Below are 23846 nucleotides of genomic sequence, written 5' to 3'. Positions count from 1 at the left end.
GAGTTTCCATTTGTTCTGGAAATTTGGGGGAGGGTCAGGGGAGCATTATTTATACATAAATAATGTACATAAAAAGTAAAAAAAAAGGCCCAAGGTAAAATCCCAATTTGTTTTAAGAGTTAATTTTATTAAGAGAAAACCCTGGATATAGCTTGGGATTTGTGTGATTTTCAAAAATTGTTAGGAAACTTGTTAATTTTCAGCCTCAAGAACAAAAGTACATAATCTTTAGTGCAGCCCTCTTTTCTCCCCGCCATTATTCTAATTTTTTTATCAAGTTTCCTTTTTCTTGTGTTCAATTAATTTATTGTCTTTACAGGTGAAATTTTAAGATCTGCTAGCACAATTATCTCTGCTAAGAGTGTCTACCATCACTCTTGCCGGTCTCAAGCCCAAAACGCTGCAAACTAGCTGAAACTACATGTATTTCGTAAAATTGCAATGAAATCTATCTAAAAACACCAAAATCCGGCAGAACGCACGAGTTTTTGCCAAATTTTACGCAAAAGTTGACAAAAGCGCTCAATTCGACCTGAAAAACACTTTTTTTTTTTTTTTTTTTGCAAAAATCAGCCTATTTTACATTCAAAAGCACGATGTCTTTAACAAAATAGGGATACAATCCATGTGAAAACACTTATTCCAGCTAAAACGCAGTGTTCTCAGTAAAATTTGGGGAAAAAACGCGTAAAAACCGTCAGAAACACGACAAATTGGGCTGATTTTACCCACTTTTTGTGTAAATAGCTGCCAAAAGCCTCTAAACTAGCTGGAACTACATGTTTTTCACAAGATCGCCATAAAATCTTGAAACGTTGCTTTAGGGACCTTTATGCCTCCAAAACGAGTTTTTACTTTAAAAAAAATGGAATGAACAAAGATGTTAAAGGGGAAAAAGCTGTGAGAAAGGAGAAGTTTAGTGTTGCTGTTTGATATGCCGCCCAGATATATCAATTTATTAATTTAACGCCTTTAGCCGTGGGCAAAAGTTTTTCTCTAGACTAAGAGGACCCTCCCTATGTTGACGAACCTCAATAACTCGTTGATTTTACTGTTTTTACACAGATTTGATTTTAACCATATTCGCCAAAATAACTGCCAAAACACGGCAAACCAGTATCTCGGCCAAGAGCGATATTGGCCATTTCACACATCCTTATTAGATATGAATTTTATTAAAGATTGTCATTCTAGCATATGTTGGCTAGTTACCACAGGTTTCTTGATTTTCATGGGAAAGTGGCATTGGTTGGTACCATGACCAATCTCCTCGACTTTCCCATGATTTTCATAGGATGTTAGCGACCCATACTTCGAACCTCAGTTGTTTTTTTTTTTTTTTACATTGGTGCGAGTTTCACAACTTTCTTGTGGTTTGGTATTGACTCAGAGTTGGGCTTATTTTTATGGCTAATCCATCGGCGACTTTCTCATGATTTTCTTGGGTTCTCAACAGTGACACGCACTTTGGAACCATAATTTTATAAATATGTCAACACTGGCAAATACTGCTAAAATCTACACTCTACTAAACTCCATGTACCACAATATCCACACAACTGCGTGTGCCTACTTGAAAATCCTAACCCTAACCCTAAAACTATCCAGTTAGCCTAGTATTGTATTGCTGGTTTGAGTGACTAAACTGGCTCAAATGATCCAGCTGCTTAAAAATCTAAGCACAGAGTAAGTTTAAAAGATTCAATTTTGTAAGGTTTCGAAACAGTTCCAAAATTAACATGCACATAGCTCAGTGTAAAACATCGAAGCTTCTAGGACTTCTTATGATTTCTACGAACGTACACACCTAATGCACGTCAATTTGCCTTTGTTGTCCTCGAACGATCACGTCTTCATGGTAACGTGGTGTAAGAACTGTACAGCACTTTATAAATATATGTTTTACTTGACGGTAAAAGTTTGAATCCGTACAAGGAAACGTAACGGAAACAGGCGATGATAATATTCCGTTGACAGAAATGCAACGGAAACGTGTCGTCATATTTCCGTTCAGGAATCATAACGGAAACATAACAGGTCCAAGGAAGAAGTGAATGATGTGGAAACATAGAGTTTCATTTTTCCGAATTACGGAATCATGCTATTTCGTCCTGTGCTCACTCTAACTCTGTGCTATCCTAAACCTAACCCAAACCCCAAACCAATCCTAAGCTATGGTAAAGGGTTTAAGTCAGGGTTGAGGATAGGGTTGGGGCAGGAGCCCATTACCTGGTTAGGGTTAGAGTTTGGGTTGCTTCGGGCCAGAGGGGTTTAGTGTTACAATCAGGGTTAGGGCTAGGGTAAAATTATGCTTAGAGTTAGCGGGGTTTAGTGTTAGAATTAGGGTTAAGGCTAGGATGAGGCTATGCTTAGGGTTGGCGTTAATATTTTTCTACAAGCATTCAATTGCAGGGTTTTTGGTATTGTGTTTGTAAATTTCAGTAACTACTTGAAAGTTTACTGAAAAACAAACGATAGGCCGACTGGTACACTTACAGGATAGATAGAGAAGGTTGGGGGTTAGGGTTAGGGTTAGGGTTAGGGTTAGGTCTAGGTTAAGGGCTATAGGTTAGGGTTTAGGGTTTAGGGTTAGGTTTTAGGGTTATGGTGTGGGGCTAGGGTTAGGGTTAGGGTTTAGGCTTAGTGTTAGGGTTAGAGGGTCTGCGGTTGAGGTTAGGGCTAGGGTGAAGGTTTGGGGTTAGGGTTTGGGGGTAGGGTTAGTGTTTAGGGTAAGGGTGTAAGCCTCTTCAAAAATATTTTTAAGAAGATTTTGTCACCTTTTTCACTTAAATAACCACCTGAAGAATTTTGACCAGTTAGATTAATTATTTGAAGCGGTTGGATTAATTTTGATTGGGGTTTAATAACTTTTAGTAGTTGGATGATTATTTTTACCAGTTGAACCACTGTAATATGCTGGATCTTTTTAACTAATGTTACCATCCTTACCTGAATTATTTGAACCAATTTCACTGGTTACACATGCATTATCCAGTTAGACCATTTCAACTGGTTGGATTATTTAAACTAGTTTGTCCATTTTAGATATTGGCATCAAGTTGGATCATGTTAACCAGTCGCACCATTTTACTAAGTGAGATCATTTCTTCCGATTGGACCATGTCACGTATTTAAAATCTTTTCACCGTTTAAACCATTTTATCTTGTTTTGGCTGGTTGGACCATGTTAACCAGTTGCATCATTTTGACTGGAGTGAAAAGTTCCGTTCTTAACCCGAGCCCTAACCCTAACCCGGGGTTAGGGTTAGGGTTAGGATAGCTCGCAGCTAGAGTTAGGGCTTGGGTAGGGTGGGATTATGATTAGGCTGAGGGTCACAATTTTTTCTGAAAACATCCAATTTTTTTTTGGTATTGTGTTTGGCTCTAAACTTTAACAACTACTTGAAAGTTTGCTTGAAATCAAAATATACCATTTTTTGCCAAAATAACTGCCAAAATGCGCAATTCGGGCCTTTTTATCAATTTACACTTGGTTTAAGCTTGGTTTTTGTGTTTTCCCACAGACTCTTAAACTATTTTGCTGAGAACATTTTTTGCAGCGTTTTTAAAACTGAAATAAGCTTATTTTTGCAAAAAAAAACAAACGTGTTTTTCAGTCGAATTTAGTGTTTTTGTCAACTTTAGCGAAAAATTTTGCAAAAATCGTACATTTCTGCCGTATTTTGGAGTTTTTAGACAGATTTCGTCGCGATCTTGTGAAGAACATGTAGTCTCAAGCTAGTTTTCAGTGTTTTGGCAGTTATCTTGGCAAAAAATGGGTAAGTCAGCGCAATTGTTTTTTTTTTTGGTTTTTAAGGTTTTGTTTGCCCAAATTTTACTGAGAACACTGTGTGTTAGCTTGTCTCCATTGTTTTTTCGCAGATTCTATCGCTGTTTTGCTGAAAACATAACGTTTCAGCTTGTTTGCATCGTTTTTGGTCGTGAAATAAGCTAATTTTTGCAAAAGGAGAAAAACCTGTTTTTCAGCCCAAATTGACATAAAGGATACAGAGGAACATTTGCTTATTGCCTTTTTTTTTTGTCCTTACTCATGAAGTTGATTTTGGCATTTCAAACAAAAACTCTGCTAGAGCATTAATTGAATGACATATCATGCACTTACTTTGAAGCAAGAACACTTTTTTTTTAATTCAGAAAAATACCTTTTTATTTTTTTTTTAAGGACTGCTGGATATAACCTGTACAACCAAGATGAATTTACATTCATTATTTGTCATAACTTACACTAAATTAGAAATTCAAGTATGAAATGAGGGTACTAGCCCTTTAATAGTGTTCAAAATTTCCATATGCAGGGGTACTTGTGGCTACTGGAGAAGAATCAGTCTTTAACCCTTCACCCTCCCCAAGGGAGATAATAAGTACAGATATCCTCTTCCCTAGGGGCAACTAGCTCAAAAGTGAGTGATCTCAAGGGCCCTCCAAAAACGTTTTCTACAGCAATAACTAAGCTCTACAGAAGCATACTATGCAGACAAAAGGTGTAAGAGAATCAATGAATTCTTTAATTCTTGGTCCCTCCCAGGCCAACCTATTGTACAAATCTCATGACATCTGTTCCAGTTTCATCAGTCAATTTTTCAAGCTTCAAGCTTTTCCTGCAATTATGTACTTGTTCTTGAAGCTGAAAACTAACAAGGTTCCTGTAAATTAAGTTTACATAACAACCTAACAATTTGTGAAAATCACACAAATCCAAAGCTATATCCAGAATTATGCTCTTAATAAAATAAACTTTTAAAGCAAATTGGGATTTTGCCCTAGTTCTTTTTATTTTTTTGTTACTTTTTAAATACATTTGTATAAATAATGCTCCCCTAACTCTCCCCAAAACTTTTAGAACAGATGCAAACTCTTAAGAATGATCAAGCTTTACCTTATTATTAAAAATTTTTACATCTTAGACTACCAAGTTATCACAGAGGTTTTTTTCGGTACTTTGACCTGTTTAACACCTAAAAAGAAGAACACATACATAACACACACACAATCAGCCAGGTCAAAATGTGCTGCAGCCAACAATTTGGCCACCTACAATGAAATAGCTGCCAATTTCACACATGTCAGACTTCTATTCAGGACAAGATTTGGCCTCTGCTGCCTATTACTATTGCCAGCTTGCCTGCCACTCAAAATTTCAACTGAGATTGTACATACATACATGTGGGATTAGGTTACACGAGCGAACCTGCACTATTGAAAGAGGTCAATGAATTATAACTCAAAGAAACATTGATAAATAAAATAAATCAATAGAAATGACAAAAATTAAACTAACAGCAGACAGCTCTTTTTTGGCCTTCGGGGCCTGATCAGTGCAGTGATCTTCAACTAAGTGCTTAATTTGGACATAAAACCAAAACTTGTTATGGTTAAATATTATTATTTTTCTTTCAATATTCCCATTCCAGCTGATGTATATTATTTGAATAACAAATCTTATTAGCATGTTAAAATCACCTGAGGACAAGGCATACACTTTGTGCCAAAATTGCTTTGCATCAAGTACGTTATCTAGTACATCATTACCATCTTCAGGTATTTCTAATTTACTCTTGAAAATCACACAAATCATAAGCTATATACAGCATACAATTGGCAGCAAATTATTAAAAAGGAATGCAGTAATCTTTAATAATAAGAGTAGCTAAATAACAAATAGCCTAGTCAAAATGTGCCGGTAACCAGGGATTTGGCTTTCCACACAGAACATTTGTTAGGCGTCTAGTCTGGACAAGGTTTGGTCTCTACCTTCTGTTACTATAGCCAGCTTGCCTACTTCTAAAAAACGTTTTGACTAAGCTGAAAAAAATGTTTGAGAGAAAAATGGCCACAACAAGCCCACTTACTGCAAAATAAGAAACATAAAAGTAACACTTCAAATTAATACAGAATATAAGCCTTGCAGGATTTGGCTCTCAATAAAATTAGTTAAAATAGCCGATCTTGAGTTTAACTACTCACTCAAAATGGGCTGACAGCCTGCAATTTGGCCACCTACAATGAAGTATCTTCCACTGACTTCACACCTTTCAGACTGCTTTTCAGGATGAGGTTTGGCCTCTGCTGCCTATAATTACAACAGCCAGCTTGACTGCTACTAAAGAACATTTTGACTGGGCTGTGCAAGTGTTACTAGCATATAAAAAGCACCTTCAGGTAGATTACAGCAAAGCAGACTTTGTACCAAAACACTTTGCATTAAGTACATCATTACCCTCTACAGGTATTTCTAGTTTACATGTGAAAATCCCACAAATCTCAAGGTATATTACATCATACATGTTGACAAAGCAATCAGGGGTACATTTTTCATAATAGGATGCAATGGTCTTCAGTATCAAGATTATTTGGTACCTAAATAGTAAAATGTTCGAGAGAAGAAATAATCATAAACATTTTTTCTTTCTCATCAGCATCGACTTCCAAAAGTAATGGATAATGACCACCTAAAACAAAGAAGAAATAAATCAAATTTTTGATTTCACAGGGCTTCAATACGAAACAACTATACATATCTTTTATTTCCTACCACTTACAAGTGGCAGGAATGGCTGAAATGGCCTTCACGTGAACACAACAGAATCCTATGCGTGTATAACCATGTAGAACTATTTATTCGGTATCGAAATTACATACCAAATGTCATGATATTTGACTGAAACTCAGCTTACCCATCTTTCGTTTAGACTTCGAAACTTGCTGCTTTTTACCACCGTTTCAATGTTTTCTTGTTGTTCAAAAGGTGGTAGGGCCATTGCAGACCGTGTTTTTTTTTTACTTGAGAACCAGATCACAACACCCAAGCCTTTTCACGCTAAATATTAAACTACTGAGATTTCCTTCGCCGCCGTAAGCCGCCATTTTATCTTTCCCTGAATACTAGTTCCCAAGCTTCGAGCCCGAAGGTCTCAGACATGCACTGAAATTATGATATTCGTTATTTCAGGGCCAATTTAGAAATAACGATAATCGTTATTTTGGTGTCGAGATCATGCTGATCACAACTGAACGCACATTTACCCCTTTCCTCCGCCATCTTGAATTTTGTAAGACAGTGGAACCGAGTCCTTCTCTTTATTTAACACGTGTAAAGAGGATTGGTAAAGAGTGCCACGAAATTACTATATCCATAAATTTGGTGCCAATTTAGAAATAACGATAATCGTAATTTCGGTCTCGAGATCATGTTGACTTAGCCAGACTTGAGCTCACTGTTTCAGTATACTAATCCGACACCCGTAGTATCACTACACTTGATTCCAAGGATCCAGTACCATCCAGGTATCCCAGTTACCCTGCTCACAGGGTCTAGTTTTTTTTTTTTTTTCCTCCGCCACAAAATGGAAAAATTGCGCAATAGTACCCAGAGGTCATTGGGCCTCAGCACCTCAGCACCATGACAACTAACTGTGATCCAATGAGGTGTTCACATGCTGATCACGCGTGCTATCTTGATGATGATTGACGTTGTCATGCACGGACAGGGCCGGGTCACATGACGAACACGAGATTTTTGCCCATTAAACTATTTTGTCAATCGTTTTGTATTTCAACGTAGTTAGATTACGATCATCTGGAGCATTATGGGGCAAACGCTCAAAATACTTATAGACGCATACACAAGTCGTATTGTTCGCGGCCAATCCACACAAAAAGATGTTATTGAGCGGTAATTTTGGATAGGACAGAATCGCGAACGCTTGAAAGCCATGAAAGCATTGAATGCCTTGTATGTCTTGTATGCTAAGTATGCCAATGTCTTAGTTGAAAACGTAAACTCGTTGTAAAAAGCAAAATCTGAAATCTGAAACCACACTGCATATACTCTATGCAATCTATTGAACAACACTACCACCGTGAGACTGAAGAACAAAACTCAAATGGATGCGAACTGCTAGTGAAGAAAGACGCCATGTCAGATTCACTTGATGCCAGGGAACGTAGCTACGATAACAGTGTGAATGGTATTAATTTCACGATCAGAAAGGTGAATCTTATGTTTGTTTTCATTGTAGTTGTATGGATATTCTTTTTTAATAAATACATGATCCAAAATCCCGTGTTTGTTGTGTATAATGTTATTATGTCAAGTATTGTTTACGCAATTGTCTTGTCATAGCATAGGCGGCCCAAGCTCACGTCTCGAGAAAAAGCCAACGATGAATTCATGAACGCGTCACGCGTTGTGTGACTCGGTGTTAAGTTACGGGAGGAACCGTTGAAAATTTGAACACGTTATAAGGCATAGTATGGGGAACGAAATATGGTTGATTTATAACGATAAATATTTCGAAATCTGAATATTTTACACGTAAAATCAATAAAAACTTACTCATACCCTGTGTATCCGTCGAAGTTTCTAGCGATTTCTGCTGTTTTAAGCTTGCTTTACCATCACTGTTAACCATGTCAAAAGACGAAGTTAAGGCTGCACACTCCGATTTCGACCTTGGTCCACGCGGAGGTGGTTTGCGCCCCGAAAATCCTCCCGATCGGCATTTTTCTCAGCCACACTTTACGATCTAAGATCGCTGCACCCTGGGACATGTCTCAGTACCAAAACTTCACGCGCATTTCGCTGGAAACGAGTGTTTTCTACCTGAATTTCCAAGTTCGCTTCTTTCTGGTTAAGCTTTGAACACGAAGACTGGACACGGCCGCGAAAGAGACTTGGGTACGAGGTCAATTTTCTCTCTACCGCGAGTGGTACGGTCGATTAATGTACAATACTTACCCCATCTCCACAGAGGCAACTCGCCTTAACCTATTGTCCTAATCAACCAATCAGACAGCGAGTCGAAAGTAAAACAGATAAACAACGTACAAAATTTGAATATTCTGTGGGGTTTTCTGTGAGCATCTAAGCTTCGATTATTTTCGCGAAAATGCTATCGAAGAGGAAGAGATGCGGTGAAATTAACGGCGAAGCGAATCAGAAGGTTAAGAGTGGCAAAGTTTCAAGATGAAAATCCTAATATTTCATTTTGGGAACTTTACTGATAAAATCACGGGTGAAAAGCTTATATTAATAGAGAACAAATTTCCTAGTGCGAACCTAGGATAAATATTTAGGTATCATAACTTTTCGCAAGTTTGACGTCGGAATCCGATACGAATATTAGTTTTTCCTACACGTAGATTTCTTGTGAAATTCATGGAGAGGTGAAATATTTCGCCACCTGAAATTGACTGTAATTAAAGCGAACCTGGTATGTGAAGTCTTACATACCGCAATGTAAATACCATTGTCCACATGATGTCCTAACGTCGATTGCATCTACCCTTCCATGCATGGCCTATCAAACTACAATGTTTTGCCAGTTGATGTCACTAGACTTCTGGAAAAATGGAAAAACCCTCAAGATTCGACTCACTCATGAATTACTCATGATCTACCCTCCTAATTTACGTTGGAGTAAATGTCTATTTAGTCACCGGAAATCCATTGTAAAGGACAATAAAATTTCGATTAGCTCGCAGATTGTCAAATGAAGTTCATTGTGTTAGTGTTCATAATTTTCCTTCCTGTGAAAACTCGTTCTTTGTAATATTCAGTAGAGTAGTTTGGTGGTTACTGGCATTTCGTCGATATGAGCGTTCGCTTATCGCACGGACAGGCGGAGGTAGTACGCTTGGCTTGTAAGGGTCTTAACTTTTTGGTGACTGGCCAAGGGGGAACTGGTAAGTCTACTGTTGTAAGGGAAATCATAAGCAATCTTCAAGCGGCTGGAAAAAAGGTTTCTGTGGTATGTTCCAGTGGTATAGCATGCACAGTGTACGATCCTGGTGTCGCTTCTACCGTGCATTCCTATTATGGATTGGGAATTGCAGACCTATCATGGGAACAGCTGGTAGAACGATCCGCCGTTAATTTCACCGCATCTCTTCCTCTTCGATAGCATTTTCGCGAAAATAATCGAAGCTTAGATGCTCACAGAAAACCCCACAGAATATTCAAATTTTGTACGTTGTTTATCTGTTTTACTTTCGACTCGCTGTCTGATTGGTTGATTAGGACAATAGGTTAAGGCGAGTTGCCTCTGTGGAGATGGGGTAAGTATTGTACATTAATCGACCGTACCACTCGCGGTAGAGAGAAAATTGACCTCGTACCCAAGTCTCTTTCGCGGCCGTGTCCAGTCTTCGTGTTCAAAGCTTAACCAGAAAGAAGCGAACTTGGAAATTCAGGTAGAAAACACTCGTTTCCAGCGAAATGCGCGTGAAGTTTTGGTACTGAGACATGTCCCAGGGTGCAGCGATCTTAGATCGTAAAGTGTGGCTGAGAAAAATGCCGATCGGGAGGATTTTCGGGGCGCAAACCACCTCCGCGTGGACCAAGGTCGAAATCGGAGTGTGCAGCCTTAACTTCGTCTTTTGACATGGATAACAGTGATGGTAAAGCAAGCTTAAAACAGCAGAAATCGCTAGAAACTACGACGGATACACAGGGCATGAGTAAGTTTTTATTGATTTTACGTGTAAAATATTCAGATTTCGAAATATTTATCGTTGTAAATCGACCATATTTCGTTCCCCATACTATGCCTTATAACGTGTTCAAATTTTCAACGGTTCCTCCCGTAACTTAACACCGAGTCACACAACGCGTGACGCGTTCATGAATTTATCGTTGGCTTTTTCTCGAGACGTGAGCTTGGGCCGCCTGTGGTCATAGGCGACCCAAGGTCACGTTTCGAGAAAGAGCCAACGATTAATTCACGAACGCGTCACGCGTTGTGTGACTCAGAGTAAGTTATTCTAGGAACCGTTGAAAATTTGAACACGTTATAAGGAATAGTATAGGGAACGAAATATGGTCGATTTACAACGATAAATATTTCGAAATATGAAGATTTTTCTCGAAAAATCAATAAAACTTACTCATAACCTGTGTATCCGTTGTAGTTTCTGGCGATTGTTGCCGTTTTAAGCTTGCTTTACCATCACTATTATTCACGTCATCTACTTTTATTACATTGGTAAAATCTGTACAGACATCACACCAACCAACTCGCGCGCAAAGTAAAAAGACTATGTTGAAGGCTTGAAATTATATTACGATCGATTTTCATCAAGAAATGGGCCAGTAATTTTCCACAATAGTGCAAATAATCGTGAAGGCTGATCGCGGAAAAGCGATTGCGTGACGCTCGGTAAGCTGTAAGATGACATGTTATTATATATCAGACGTAAAAACTCTTCAGATTCTCAGTCTGCATTTTGTACCCACTCTGCAGTCTATATTTTGTATCCGGTCTGCAGTCTGCTGTCTACATTTTGTACTAACAGGTATCCGTGGCACAAATACAGTTTATTTTTGGTTACATTTATTCGCACAACACACATAATCTACCACAAAATACCTGTGTGTGAGGTAATTCGACATTTTCATTCTTTCCCGCGTTAATAATCTTCTTTCCTTTTGTAAGAATGTAGACCACTTACAATGTTTCAAGTAATCCACCCACCCTAGAAAAAATAACTCTTGCATGCATAGCATGCCTATGTTTTGAGACAGGTGTATGCCCTTGGCCAGACTTGAGCTCACTATTTCAGTACACTAGTCCGACACGCGTAGTATTACTACACTTGATTCAACGGATCCAGTACCATCCAGGTATCCCAGTTACCCTGCTCACAGGGTCTAGTTTTTTTTTTTCCTCCGCCACAAAATGGAAAAATTGCGCAATAGTACCCAGAGGTCATTGGGCCCTCAACACCATGACAACTAACTGTGATCCAATGAGGTGTTCACATGCTGATCACGCGTGCTATCTTGATGATGATTGACGTTGTAATGCACGGACAGGGCCGGGTCACATGACGAACACGAGATTTTTGCCCATAAAACTATTTTGTCAGTCGTTTTGTATTTCAATGTAATTGGATTACGATCATCTGGAGCATTATGGGGCAAACGCTCAAAATACTTATAGATGCATACACAAGTCGTATTGTTCGCGGCCAATCCACACAAAAAGATGTTATTGAGCGGTAACCGTGAGACTGAAGAACAAAATTCAAATGGATGCAAACTGCTAGTGAAGAAAGACGCCATGTTGGATTCACTTGATGCCAGGGAACGTAGCTACGATAACAGTGCGAATGGTATTAATTTCACGATCAGAAAGGTGAATCTTATGTTTGTTTTCATTGTAGTTGTATGGATATTCTTTTTTAATAAATACATGATCCAAAATCCCGTGTTTTTTGGGTATAATGTTATTATGTCAAGTATTGTTTACGCAATTGTCTTGTCACAGGCGACCCAAGGTCACGTTTCGAGAAAGAGCCAACGATTAATTCACGAACGCGTCACGCGTTGTGTGACTCAGAGTAAGTTATTCTAGGAACCGTTGAAAATTTGAACACGTTATAAGGAATAGTATAGGGAACGAAATATGGTCGATTTACAACGATAAATATTTCGAAATATGAAGATTTTTCTTGTAAAATCAATAAAACTTACTCATACCCTGTGTATCCGTTGTAGTTTCTGGCGATTGTTGCCGTTTTAAGCTTGCTATACCATCACTATTATTCACGTCATCTACTTTTATTACATTGGTAAAATCTGTACAGACATCACACCAACCAACTCGCGCGCAAAGTAAGAAGACTATGTTGAAGGCTTGAAATTATATTACGATCGATTTTCATCAAGAAGTGGGCCAGGAATTTTCCACAATTGTGCAAATTATTGTGAAGGCTGATCGCGGAAAAGCGATTGCGTGACGCTCGGTAAGCTGTAAGATGACATATTATTATATACCAGACGTAAAAACTCTTCAGATTCTCAGTCTGCATATTTTACCCACTCTGCAGTCTATATTTTGTATCCGGTCTGCAGTCTGCTGTCTACATTTTGTACTAACAGGTATCCGTGGCACAAATACAGTTTATTTTTGGTTACATTTATTCGCACAACACATATAATCTACCACAAAATACCTGTGTGTGAGGTAATTCGACATTTTCATTCTTTCCCGCGTTAATAATCTTCTTTCCTTTTGTAAGAACGTAGACCACTTACAATGTTTCAAGTAATCCAGCCACCCTAGAAAAAATAACTCTTGCATGCATAGCATGCCTATGTTTTGAGACAGGTGTATGCCCTTGGCCAGACTTGAGCTCACTATTTCAGTATACTAGTCCGACACGCGTAGTATCACTACACTTGATTCCACGGATCCAGTACCACCCAGGTATCCCAGTTACCCTGCTCACAGGGTCTAGTTTTTTTTTTTTTTCCTCCGCCACAAAATGGAAAAATTGGGCAATTCACATCATCACAATTCACATCATTGGGCAATTCACATCATCTACTTTTATTACGTTGGTAAAATCTGTACAGACATCACACAAACCAACTCGCGCACAAAATAAGAAGACTATATTGAAGGCTTGAAATTATATTACGATCGATTTTCATCAAGAAATGGGCCAGGAATTTTCCACAATAGTGCAAATAATCGTGAAGGCTGATCGAAGAAAAGCGATTGCGTGACGCTCGGTAAGCTGTAAGATGACATGTTATTATTTACCAGACGTAAAAACTCTTCAGATTCTCAGTCTGCATTTTGTACCCACTCTGCAGTCTCCAGTCTATATTTTGTATCCGGTCTGCTGTCTGCATTTTGTACTAACAGGTATCTGTGGCACCAATACAGTTTACTTTTGGTTACATTTACAAAAAGACGACAAAAAAACAAAGGCATTTTATGACTGGGCTACCACAGGTATCCCAGTAAACAGACAAGTCGCCTTGGGTGAGATGAAATATTCATACAAAAAGTGGTTTATACATTTCAGAAACTATGTAGATACCCTTGTTAAACTGATTCAATAAAAACACGAGTGGCCAAGTGTTAACTGAAACGGTTCAGTGTCGAAATGACAAACGGTACAGCTAACTGTGCTCTGGTTCAGTGACTTGACACAAACGGCTCAGAGTAGTGTGAAGTGGCTCAAGTTATCGGCAAATAGTTAATCGTAAGCCGCAATGGTTTAGTATCGCATCAATCTACTCACCCCTTATGCCTTCCACTGAAACCAAAACTTTTAGACACGAGTTCACAGAAAATACCATCCATCTTGTGCCATTTTCAGCCTTTAATCTATTCCAAAGGTGGTGGCACATATTTAAGCGCCCGCAAAACGAGACAAATACTGACAGATACTGCATTTTTTGCAGCAGCAGCAGCAGCAACTGGAACATATATATTCTTTTCAGATTTTTTCTCCTAATCGAATAAAAACTAGAATTTTTTTTAAATAGATGGCGACTGTAAAAAAATTATGCCAAGCTTTGAAAAATTAAAAACCAGGTTAATTTGGTTTGTGAAGGTCTGTGGAGTCTCGGTTGAAGTAATTTAAAATTCTTTAAAGTTCGTCAGCGAGCGCGGTTTCGCAAAAACCATCCACATCGCCCGTTACTGAGTTATTTTTAAAATGACAGAAAAGAGAGCTCAAACATATTCTGGTAACATAACTTCAAACCTCGCAAATCTTCACTCTTACTGAAAGCAACTGCTTAACTAAAACATGAGACATGAGTCCGTAAAAAGCGTACTGACCGTACAGACATCGGGAACTTTTAGGAGTGGCTACGTTCAAGGTCGGACCTCAGGTAAAAAATTTTGACGAACAATCCCTAAATAGCCAGGTGGACTTTGGATGGTCTCTTTTAGAAACACAAAAAGCAGCCGCCTTTTCTCAGAAAGCAAAGAATTATCTCCTAGACGTGTAGTAAGGCAACCGCCTCTAATGTGGCTTCCAAATATCGAGTTTAAGAGACGACACAGGCCAGACTGACTGGTTGATAGAGCAGCAAATTGCTCAATACTTCAGCCGGTTATCTGCCGTAACAAAAATTGGTTATTGAGGAAGTCCCCCTCTGTAAGTATGAATGAGGACGAAGAGGTCGACGCCGATGATCTAGCTTCACAAGTCGAAACTGACCGAACAAGGCAGAAGATGAGGAGGGACTTCGCAAAATTTAGACGAAGACTGCAGGAGAGGGTACAGCTGCTACTAAGCGAAAAAAAAAAAGACCTTTGCATCTCACTTTTCTTTCATATCTATTATCTTTGCTCACGAAAACAACTGACTATGTCTTGGGATTTTTTCATGGAGGAAAATTTGCAGGAAGCCTACTGGTCAAAATACTGCTGGCTCATTCTTAATTTTAGAAGTCACGCAATTAAACGCCGGGAATACTCGATCGAGAGAGGTGTAAATTTACATGTAGTAATAGAATACTTGAAAAAAATGCAGATACTTCACGATCGAAGCAAGCAAATAATCCCAGAGATCTGCAGATTATTCTGAAATTGTTATCGTGCAGACAGCTGGCATGAACAACGCGGTTGAATAATTTCCACGGAAAGCCTTCGGGTCACGCAACAGATGTTGGTTTTGCGGACCTCTGCATGGAAATGTTCGATGGTGGTAAGTGACAACGACAGCACTATTTTAATTTATTTTCGGGATAGTAGCACAGTTTTTAGTTTGATAGAGCTATTGAAATTTGCTCTCAAGCGAGAGCGCAGAATTTCTCATCAGTAGAAGCCGAAGTTGTAGCACACTGGAACTTGTAATAATATAAACCAACACGCAGCGTGTGACTTTAAAATCTCCTAAAATGAGCAATGATGATGATAAGCAATCAAATTATAAACTAATGAATGCTTTGTCCCCTACATAAGCCATGTTTGCTGATTTTAGCAAATCTCCAAAGTAATAAACGACATAAGAAAGAAACGCTACCATTTTCCAATCAATTTTTCGCCAACATGCATCTCTAAACGTAAAATTTTCCATTCCTACGAAAAATTTCGAAAGTTTTTCACATTTTTTACCTTTCTTGATCAATCATCTAATATGAAGAGCTAAAAAATTACAGGTTTATCTGGTCAATTGACCGCCTTGATGTAATTGAGAGAAACTTGTTTCAGTCGCAGATTTTAAAAGGCATCCAAGACAAAAATACGGTAGTGCCCAAAGATTTTTTTGATGGCTTTCAGATATGAAATGATAAATTATACATGGTAATCAAGATCAGTGTTGTGGCTTTCTGGCAAGGGGAGATATTTGACCTTAAAGTTGTCAAATATTTGGATGAATCGAAAAGTCTAAAAACTCGGTCATTTATTTGCCTCTGTTGATTGACAAGCCGTCCATCAAATTGACTGATACTTGCGTCGGACATTAACTAAGGATGTAATAATATGTGTGCAACCCCTTAGAGTAATTGGTTGAATACCATCGCCGTGAGAGCTTCATACATTTTACCTATCTTGAGGCGATTTCCTTGGTGAAAACTAAGAAAATGGTGGTGGAAGGTAGACGAATCGGAACACCTCTCACACGCCAAACGAGGGCCCAGGGCTCGAAATCACGGCCGGTAAGCGGACAATGTCCGGAGTGATTGGGGATTTGACCGGTCAACCTTAGTCGTCTTGCCAGTTATGTTGACCAGTCATAGTCGATCGTATTGAAATTTTTTTGAAGAATATTTTAATACTAAAGTAATGAGCTGCACTCTGTGAAGAGTGGTTGTAAGACTTCTTTAACCTCCGACTCGTTTTGTGGACTTCTTCAGGGAGTTTTAAGAGCACGAACAGGCGAAGTTGGGAAAAATTGGAAACTTTTTTAGGCAGAGTGAGAAAAATATTCGGGTGCCACGACTTTAGCTAACACCGTGATACATACAACGGAAATCATTTTATTTGGGGGCGCCGGACAAATTTAATGGTCACGATGATGATATTTAACGTGTTACGGGTTGCTCTAACAAGCAGTGTACCTATTAATGCACATAAGCTTATGTTAATTTCGCCGCAATATGGAGGAGGAGTGGAATTTTTAACCATATGATTCCTGTAATGCTTAGTGCTGATCAAATCAGAGGATCTTGAAGAAGAGGTAGTTACAAACAGCGTTTTATTTCCCACAGCAGCATTATGTAACAAAATTGAAAAAAGCCTCTATTTTACTTTAACTAATAAGCACAGTACGTGACAGACTATGACGGACTAGCATCCTCTCTTGTAAGTTAAAATCGACCTGACTTCGTCTCCGTCTCACGAAGATCTTCCTACAGACCACTACTATGTCTTAAGCAAGACGTTCTATTCTAATTTACTACTGACATACTTCAAAAAAGCGTGTAACTAGTTGAGGCCTTGATCATGAGCCGTGCTGGACCTCAACCTCAACCTCAGTCAAGTCTCAGGCTTTGAAAAACATCATCAGAGAGGCCAGGGCGCATGACAACAAGAGAATACCACTGATGCGCGTTGCTGCGCCAGCATTGCAGTCGTCGCCTGTGCAGCAGTCGATTTTACATTCAAAGGATCCACTGGCCTCTTTACAAGTAGGGTTGGTTTCTTGATCACAGTAAGCCTCGGATCCGCACCCTTTAGCGAACGTTTCGACTGGGCCGGCTTTATAGTAGAGTTTCACACATCGATCGGCCACCAAAGCCCCGCAGGTCACACTTTTTGCCTCGCATTTGTCCCATGACTCAGCACTGCTGCAGACCATGCACTTCAAACCCAAAACTGAAAACACACATGACAAGGAATGCTTAGATAAAGATGAATGAGATAACAATTTCTACCGTTATTAACTGAACTAGTTTTTCCCAAATGAGAAATTTGATACAAAATTTGAAAATTTAAGAACAATCATCACATTTATGCAAAGAAGCAATTTTAATTTACTTTGATCTTTTAACATTTCGATAACCGGCAGCCTTGTTTACTCACTAAACATTCCTGTGTTATTTTTCTGCCCTTGCAGAAAGAGTTTTAATTAACTTCTAAGATCACAAAGTAATTAAGGGACTTAAATTGCTTCTTCGTGTCAACACCATAATGCAACGCTAAGTACAAACCCTTACTACTGAATCCTTGGAGCTCAAGACCATGCTTGATTTAAAAGATCAGAAAATAAAGTCGCTGTGTAGGGAATTTACTTTAACCCTTTAACTCCCATGAGCATATGGACCAAGACAGAATTTCTCTTTACAATATCAATACAATATCAACCAGATAAGTGAAAAATATCAATTTGGGGATAATTAGTTGATCCAATACTAAATTCTCTGAATTAATATTATAAGAATTGTATGGATGACAGTAAGGAGAATTACAAATTTGATCTGGAAGTTAAAGGGTTGAGACTCCGTGTGATGTATTTACATAGGGAAAGAGTGTCTCAATGGCCGTTAAACGACAAAAAAAATAAAGCTGTAAGGCAAAAAAATTGACAAATGCTAATCGATACTTGTCAAAAAAGTTAACCGCAAAAAAATTTCTGGTGACAACAATCGAATGATATAACCGTTAGCCGTAAAAGCCATCTGCCCATTGCGACCGTCAGGAAAGAGCAAAATAACTGAAAATAGTTCCGAGGCAGGTCATCGGTGACCTTGGATTGTGGCCCTATCCTCAATCCCCCACCTCTGTTTGGGCCAATTTGCAATCCCCTTTGATTTATTAGTAATAAAATTTGACAACTTGGATTTTAAAATCGAAATTTAAAAACGCAGTGGACAGATTAAGCACGACATGACGCCTAGCTAACAGGGATCGATATCTTTGTCCAGATCCATTCGAGTGTAAACTCATTAAAAACTGTCTAACATCACAAAACAGTGCCTCATACGGTGCCGCTTGTGAGCTGAACTAACAATTTCAACGATGGCTGTTGGATATCATTGAGATGTTATTAAGAATTTTCTGTTACCTTCGTCTTGTAATAATAATGTTGATGTCTTTCAACAATCGTGGACGAAGATTGCCCGGGCTCGTGCAATAACGATTCTCAAAGGTTAAAAGAAAAAAAGGAAGGAAAGCCATGATGCGGCCTTTTCTAGCAACAGGCTTTGCAATAAGTCTCGATTGTTTGTCCTCGGCCCTTGAAGCGCTCGGAGCGATATATTAGAAGGTGTTTCTTGAAGTCGGACAGGCGTCTAGTCACGTTCTTGACTTGCAGGGACAGTGCTAAAGCTAGAAATTGTTAGGCTTTGTGGTTAGATTCGACTGACCTATAATTGAAAACACTCTTTTTCATTGTTTTTTTTCACTGATCCATGTTACAGAAACGAAAAAACAAATTCGTGCATCGTTTAACCGTGCGCACGACATTATCTGAGAAGAACAGACCAATTTGATTTGAATACTCGCTCTCAAGGTTTTGTTAGGGCGAAATAAAAAAATTATACCTCACAAGAACATGAAAATCGTCCCTCATATGAGCATTTCGAGGCAACCGAAACTCACTTTATTTTCAAATCGTACCGAATTTTCATTTAGATTTCAAGTGAAGGGAGAGAAAGCGTAATGTACACAAAGCGATCTGTGAGTTATTGCTGGTTTTCACGTGACGTCACTAAATTTCAGACTTCAGAACTATTGATCCTCCTGAGATTTTACTTTCATGATGTATTAGAGCAGCTAAAAACTAATATTCAGACAAATTTTCACTCCAAATGGGTTCTTGGTTTAGTGATAGACTACTCTTGAATTTCTAAGCTTTTGCGTGACGTGGCCTTTACATGACGAGCGAGAGAGCTGTTATGTTGGTTTAAAAGGTGACTTATTTAGGGAAATTCAGCTATCTGAACAGTTCTTGTATTAGAATAAAGTATTATTGTTACGTTTATGAGTTCTTAGAGAGATAAATTCCCGCTTTTGTAGCAAAACTCAGTGACAGATGTTTCTGCTGGTTTCCGGCCGCCATGTTGGTGCCCATCTAGGTGGGCACCAGCATGGCGGCTCCATACAAATCTCTATAAATTTGGGAAAAACGTTTCTCCTCATATCTTCCGTAAGAAAAATTGCTGTGACCTGAATCTTGGCGAGAGTCTTTACATATCTAGCTTCTTTCTATTTCCAAATTCTAGACTAAATCGATTGAACGTTTTTATTTTTTATTTTGATCTATTTTGAATGGCGTGACACTGAAAACCAGCAATTGAGTGCAAACTGTTGCTTTAAAGTATAGTTCCAAAATCGACGGATTTTGACCTAAACAACAGAAAACTTCTCGAGTCGAAAACCAACCCTGAAGGACCTCCAAAAAACGAACAAAGATGTGCGTCGATATCGAAGCTTTTTTCTCATTCAAAATTAAACTGAAGAAATGTGTGTACAGATGAACACAGATGTAAAGGCCACGGGCACTGATAAGTCGGATAAACTAAAGGCGAAAAAATAAACAGAAATGGAAACATTTGACGTTAAGAAGTTTGCAAATTAACCAATCGATAATTTATAAGAAAATCTTTCACGATCTACTTTCGAGCTGAACTCGAATATGTGGTATTTACACAGCAGTGGATAGTTTTAATAAAGAAGGCGAGGTAAGTTTGCCAATCAGAGAATGCTGACCTTCAAAGCGAAAAGATTCAGATCTGTAACAAAAGATAAATTCATTACCGGGAGCAGGGTTCTGTTTTTATCGAAGTTCAAATCATGAATGAAATTGTTAGGGATAATTTTCTGTCCCGTGTATTAGTCTCTGTCTGAAGGCTTGAAGCGATCTTAGTGACTCTGACATTTTCATTTCAATTGCGATAAATTGATATGTTACAAAATTTTACTCTCTGTTTTACTGCACTGGTGGCGAATCTAACATTTTTTACGACGATGGCTTCGCCTTACAGTTGCTCGCTGCAATCCGAAAGGATGTGGATAAAAAATGCATTTTGCGATGAAATCACTTACCTGATGGAAACGCAACGGAGATAAGTATGGCAGCAACAAACCACAGCTTCATCTTGAAGAGCTTGATGTTTCCTTGAGATTCAAGAACTGAAAATTGGAGGCGTAGTCACAAAGCGTCGACGAGCGGGCTGAACTTGAGGCAATGAGAGCTGGCGCACTCCTTAAGTACTTGCAACTCTGTGTTAGACGCACCCTTTGTCAATTATTCATAATTAAATAAAAAAACACGCTATGTTACTGTCAGTCAGTCTCAGTAACTAGGCAACAATAAACATTGAACAATAGTTTGTTACCCTCGTTCTAGATAGGGGAGTTGTGTTTTGCATAAATTCAAATGTATCCCTGAATGCTCAGGTTTTTCACGAGATCAGAACGTGACTGAGGCCAGTGGTATGATTGTGGCGTGATATTTTCGAGGCTTATTTGTCGCCAGTTCTTCCCTAGTTCTTTGAAAACACAATGTAAGAGCCTGTAGCTAAAAGAAAAGCGCTATCTTGCTTTATGAAAAGACGAAATTAAATACCTGCTACAGCAAAACGACACCGGAAATACTGCTGTACAAGAAATAAAGTTAAACATGGGTTTCGGGTTTTCCCGTCAGGTGTTTCTTCTCTCAGACCATGCAAATTTTGGTGATTTCACGTTGTTATTTTGCGGGGGACGACTACGAAATGCACGATGTTTTAAAGCGCTCGCGCTGAGCTCTTGTTCGGCTCATTAGATCTTTGTTTTGCTGAGTCCTTGTTGCTGTTGCCGTCGTAGTTTGCTTAAATCTCTAATGTTTTCCTCCACTTCGTCTCGGGAAACATCGAGACTCTTAGAAAAGGTCGAGACTCTCGGTAAACATCGGAACTCCCGGGAAACATCGAAACTCTCTCGAAACATCGAGACTCTTGGGAAAGGTCGAGACTCTTGGGAGAGGTCGAGACTCTCGGTAAACACCGGAATTCCCGGGAAACATCGAAACTCTCTGAAAACATCGAGACTCTTTGGAAAGGTCGAGACTCTCGGTAAACACCGGAACTCCCGGAAAGATCGAAACTCTCTTGAAACATCGAGACTCTTGGGAAAGGTCGAGACTCTCGTTAAACACTGGAACTCCCGGGAAAGATCGAAACTCTCTGGAAACATCGAGACTCCTGGGAAAACAAAACTAACTGTTTTCAATGGGGGCAGATGTTTTTTTATTCTATACGGTTTTTCCCCCCTGCCTCACTTGTTAATTATTATAACGATATTTACATTTGAAAGAAGTAGAAAACGAAAACTAAGCAAGACAAAAACGACCTCAATGATGCTACATGAAATTTGAACACGGGCACGGAAAGGAGTAATTACAGAAATAGTCTGCATGTGAAGGCCCGGTTTAGGCATCACAGGCGAGATTTTAAGTATAGTGGTGGCGGCGGGGAGTAGGGTCTTGTCACAAACGCCGGTGCTGCCTGAGAGTTGCCGGTAATCGGGATTTCTGGGATGGCCATGGGGCAACATTGCAAGTAGCTAAAAAGAAATATATTACCAAAGGTCGTTTCGACGTCATTGGAAACAAGAATTGATTACTTAAGGTATGGTGATAAAATAAATATTATTAAAAAAGCAATTAGTTTTTCATATATTTTCCGAGTTCTAAACAGAAACAGTGAGCATGAGGAGTCAATTCACAGGACGAAATTGCAAGAATCCGTAAACGGAAACGTGGCAGAAACATGTTAAACCGTTCTGGAAACACGACGGATAACCTGTGTTTCCGTTACCGGTTTCGTGACGTTTTCTCGCGTTTCCGTTGCTGCGTATACAACGGAACCGGACCACTTTTTGTGCATGTTAAACATTCCGCCACGTTTCAGAAATACGGAAACATGTGATTTCGTCCTGTCCAAGTTGATTGATGTTCTTTTCTCTCATTCTTTATCTGACCTGTTGTTGTGTGAATCCACGGGACATCATACAATATATTAATTTATGTTTCAAGTCTACCCTTCTAGATGAAAAAAAAAAAAGCTGCATTTCCTGATAGCTTCCAAAATAGTGTGAGAATTTTCAGATACTAAATTTCTCAATATATGCCCTTCCACTGAATATTTTTTCAGCCAAATCTTTAAATATTCTAGTTTTATCTCTTTGATGTTACCGCTTTTTATTGAATGGGTCTTTCTGGTTTGGTTGACACACAAACATCGTGAAACGATTCTTGGAAAATTTGCGGATTGTTCCTTTTCAAACGGAATTTTACATCTGATAAGGTGGAGGGTGAAGTGATTCTACATTCTTTTTCTTAGCACTTTTTTTTGAAGTTTTTATTTTCAACGCCTCATTCTTTATTAATGTTGTTATGATGCACGGTCAGGACAAGTGTAATAAAGCCGGATTATTATTTAAAGTCAAGGTCGTTTCCCAGGCAGCTAACACAAAGTCAAATAACAACTTTTAAACCCTGTACGTCGCGAAAGACGCTGACAGTTTTTTCTCTCGTACAATGTCCATTAGTCTACAAAATGAATGAATTTTTTGCTTTTCAACGAAAACAAAAAAAACAAAACAAAAAAAAAACCAGTAAACAGCAGTTTTGGCTGCAGGGTAACTAAAGATTGTCAGAGTAGGTGTTTACTCAGCAGATTACACAACAGTTGCATCATTCAGAAATTAAAAAGAAAATGAAATGTTTCATAATGATTTTCAGTCGAAGTGGAGATTTTTAAGTTAAATTGACATAGTTTACAGTCATCTTAACTAAAATGGCTTCCTTTTTTCGCAAACATCTTTTTAGTATTCAACGATTTGCAACAAAATTCACTTTGACAAAGTCCCCTGAAACCAGCTAGGGAATATAAAGTCTGGCATCGTATTTTGTTCGCTGATAATACGAACAATGACTTAAGATGATGGTATCCTTTTGGTTTTTAAGTCGCAATAGTTTGGCTTCAACATCTTCTGAAATAGTTGTCGATATTTCGGTTCATAAAAGTTGTTTACAGTGTTATGTACATATTTGCATTTACGTTTATTTCATTGGTTCAATTGAGTGCAAACTGAACCTACAACAGCTTCGCTATTAGGTAGCACGCTGTTTTGCACGAAAAAAATATT

General features: G+C 38.7%; 1 protein-coding gene and 1 long non-coding RNA gene across 2 annotated transcripts; both read right to left on the bottom strand.

The window, feature by feature from the left end:
- Nucleotides 1–4505: 4505 nt before the first annotated feature.
- LOC149042291 (uncharacterized) lies at nucleotides 4506–7078 on the bottom strand. The gene is made up of 2 exons (XR_016188570.1): nucleotides 6696–7078; nucleotides 4506–6470 (listed from the first exon to the last, which is right to left on the bottom strand). It is a non-coding gene; the product is annotated as an uncharacterized LOC149042291 (long non-coding RNA).
- A 9873-nt stretch (nucleotides 7079–16951) lies between these two features.
- LOC113686025 (uncharacterized) lies at nucleotides 16952–21577 on the bottom strand. Its single transcript, XM_027203617.2, has 3 exons — nucleotides 21283–21577; nucleotides 20760–20952; nucleotides 16952–17588 (listed from the first exon to the last, which is right to left on the bottom strand). The coding sequence occupies exons 2-3, from the start codon at nucleotides 20809–20811 to the stop codon at nucleotides 17257–17259; spliced, it is 384 nt and encodes a 127-aa protein (XP_027059418.2). The 5' UTR covers nucleotides 20812–20952; nucleotides 21283–21577; the 3' UTR covers nucleotides 16952–17256.
- Between the last annotated feature and the right edge of the window lie 2269 nt (nucleotides 21578–23846).

This window comes from Pocillopora damicornis, chromosome 7, assembly GCF_964200805.1.
Source record: "Pocillopora damicornis chromosome 7, jaPocDami1.2, whole genome shotgun sequence".
In the NCBI taxonomy this organism is placed as follows: Eukaryota; Metazoa; Cnidaria; class Anthozoa; order Scleractinia; family Pocilloporidae; genus Pocillopora; species Pocillopora damicornis.
The sequence above is the reverse complement of the archived record's forward strand: the minus strand, read 5'-3'. Positions and strand labels throughout refer to the sequence as shown.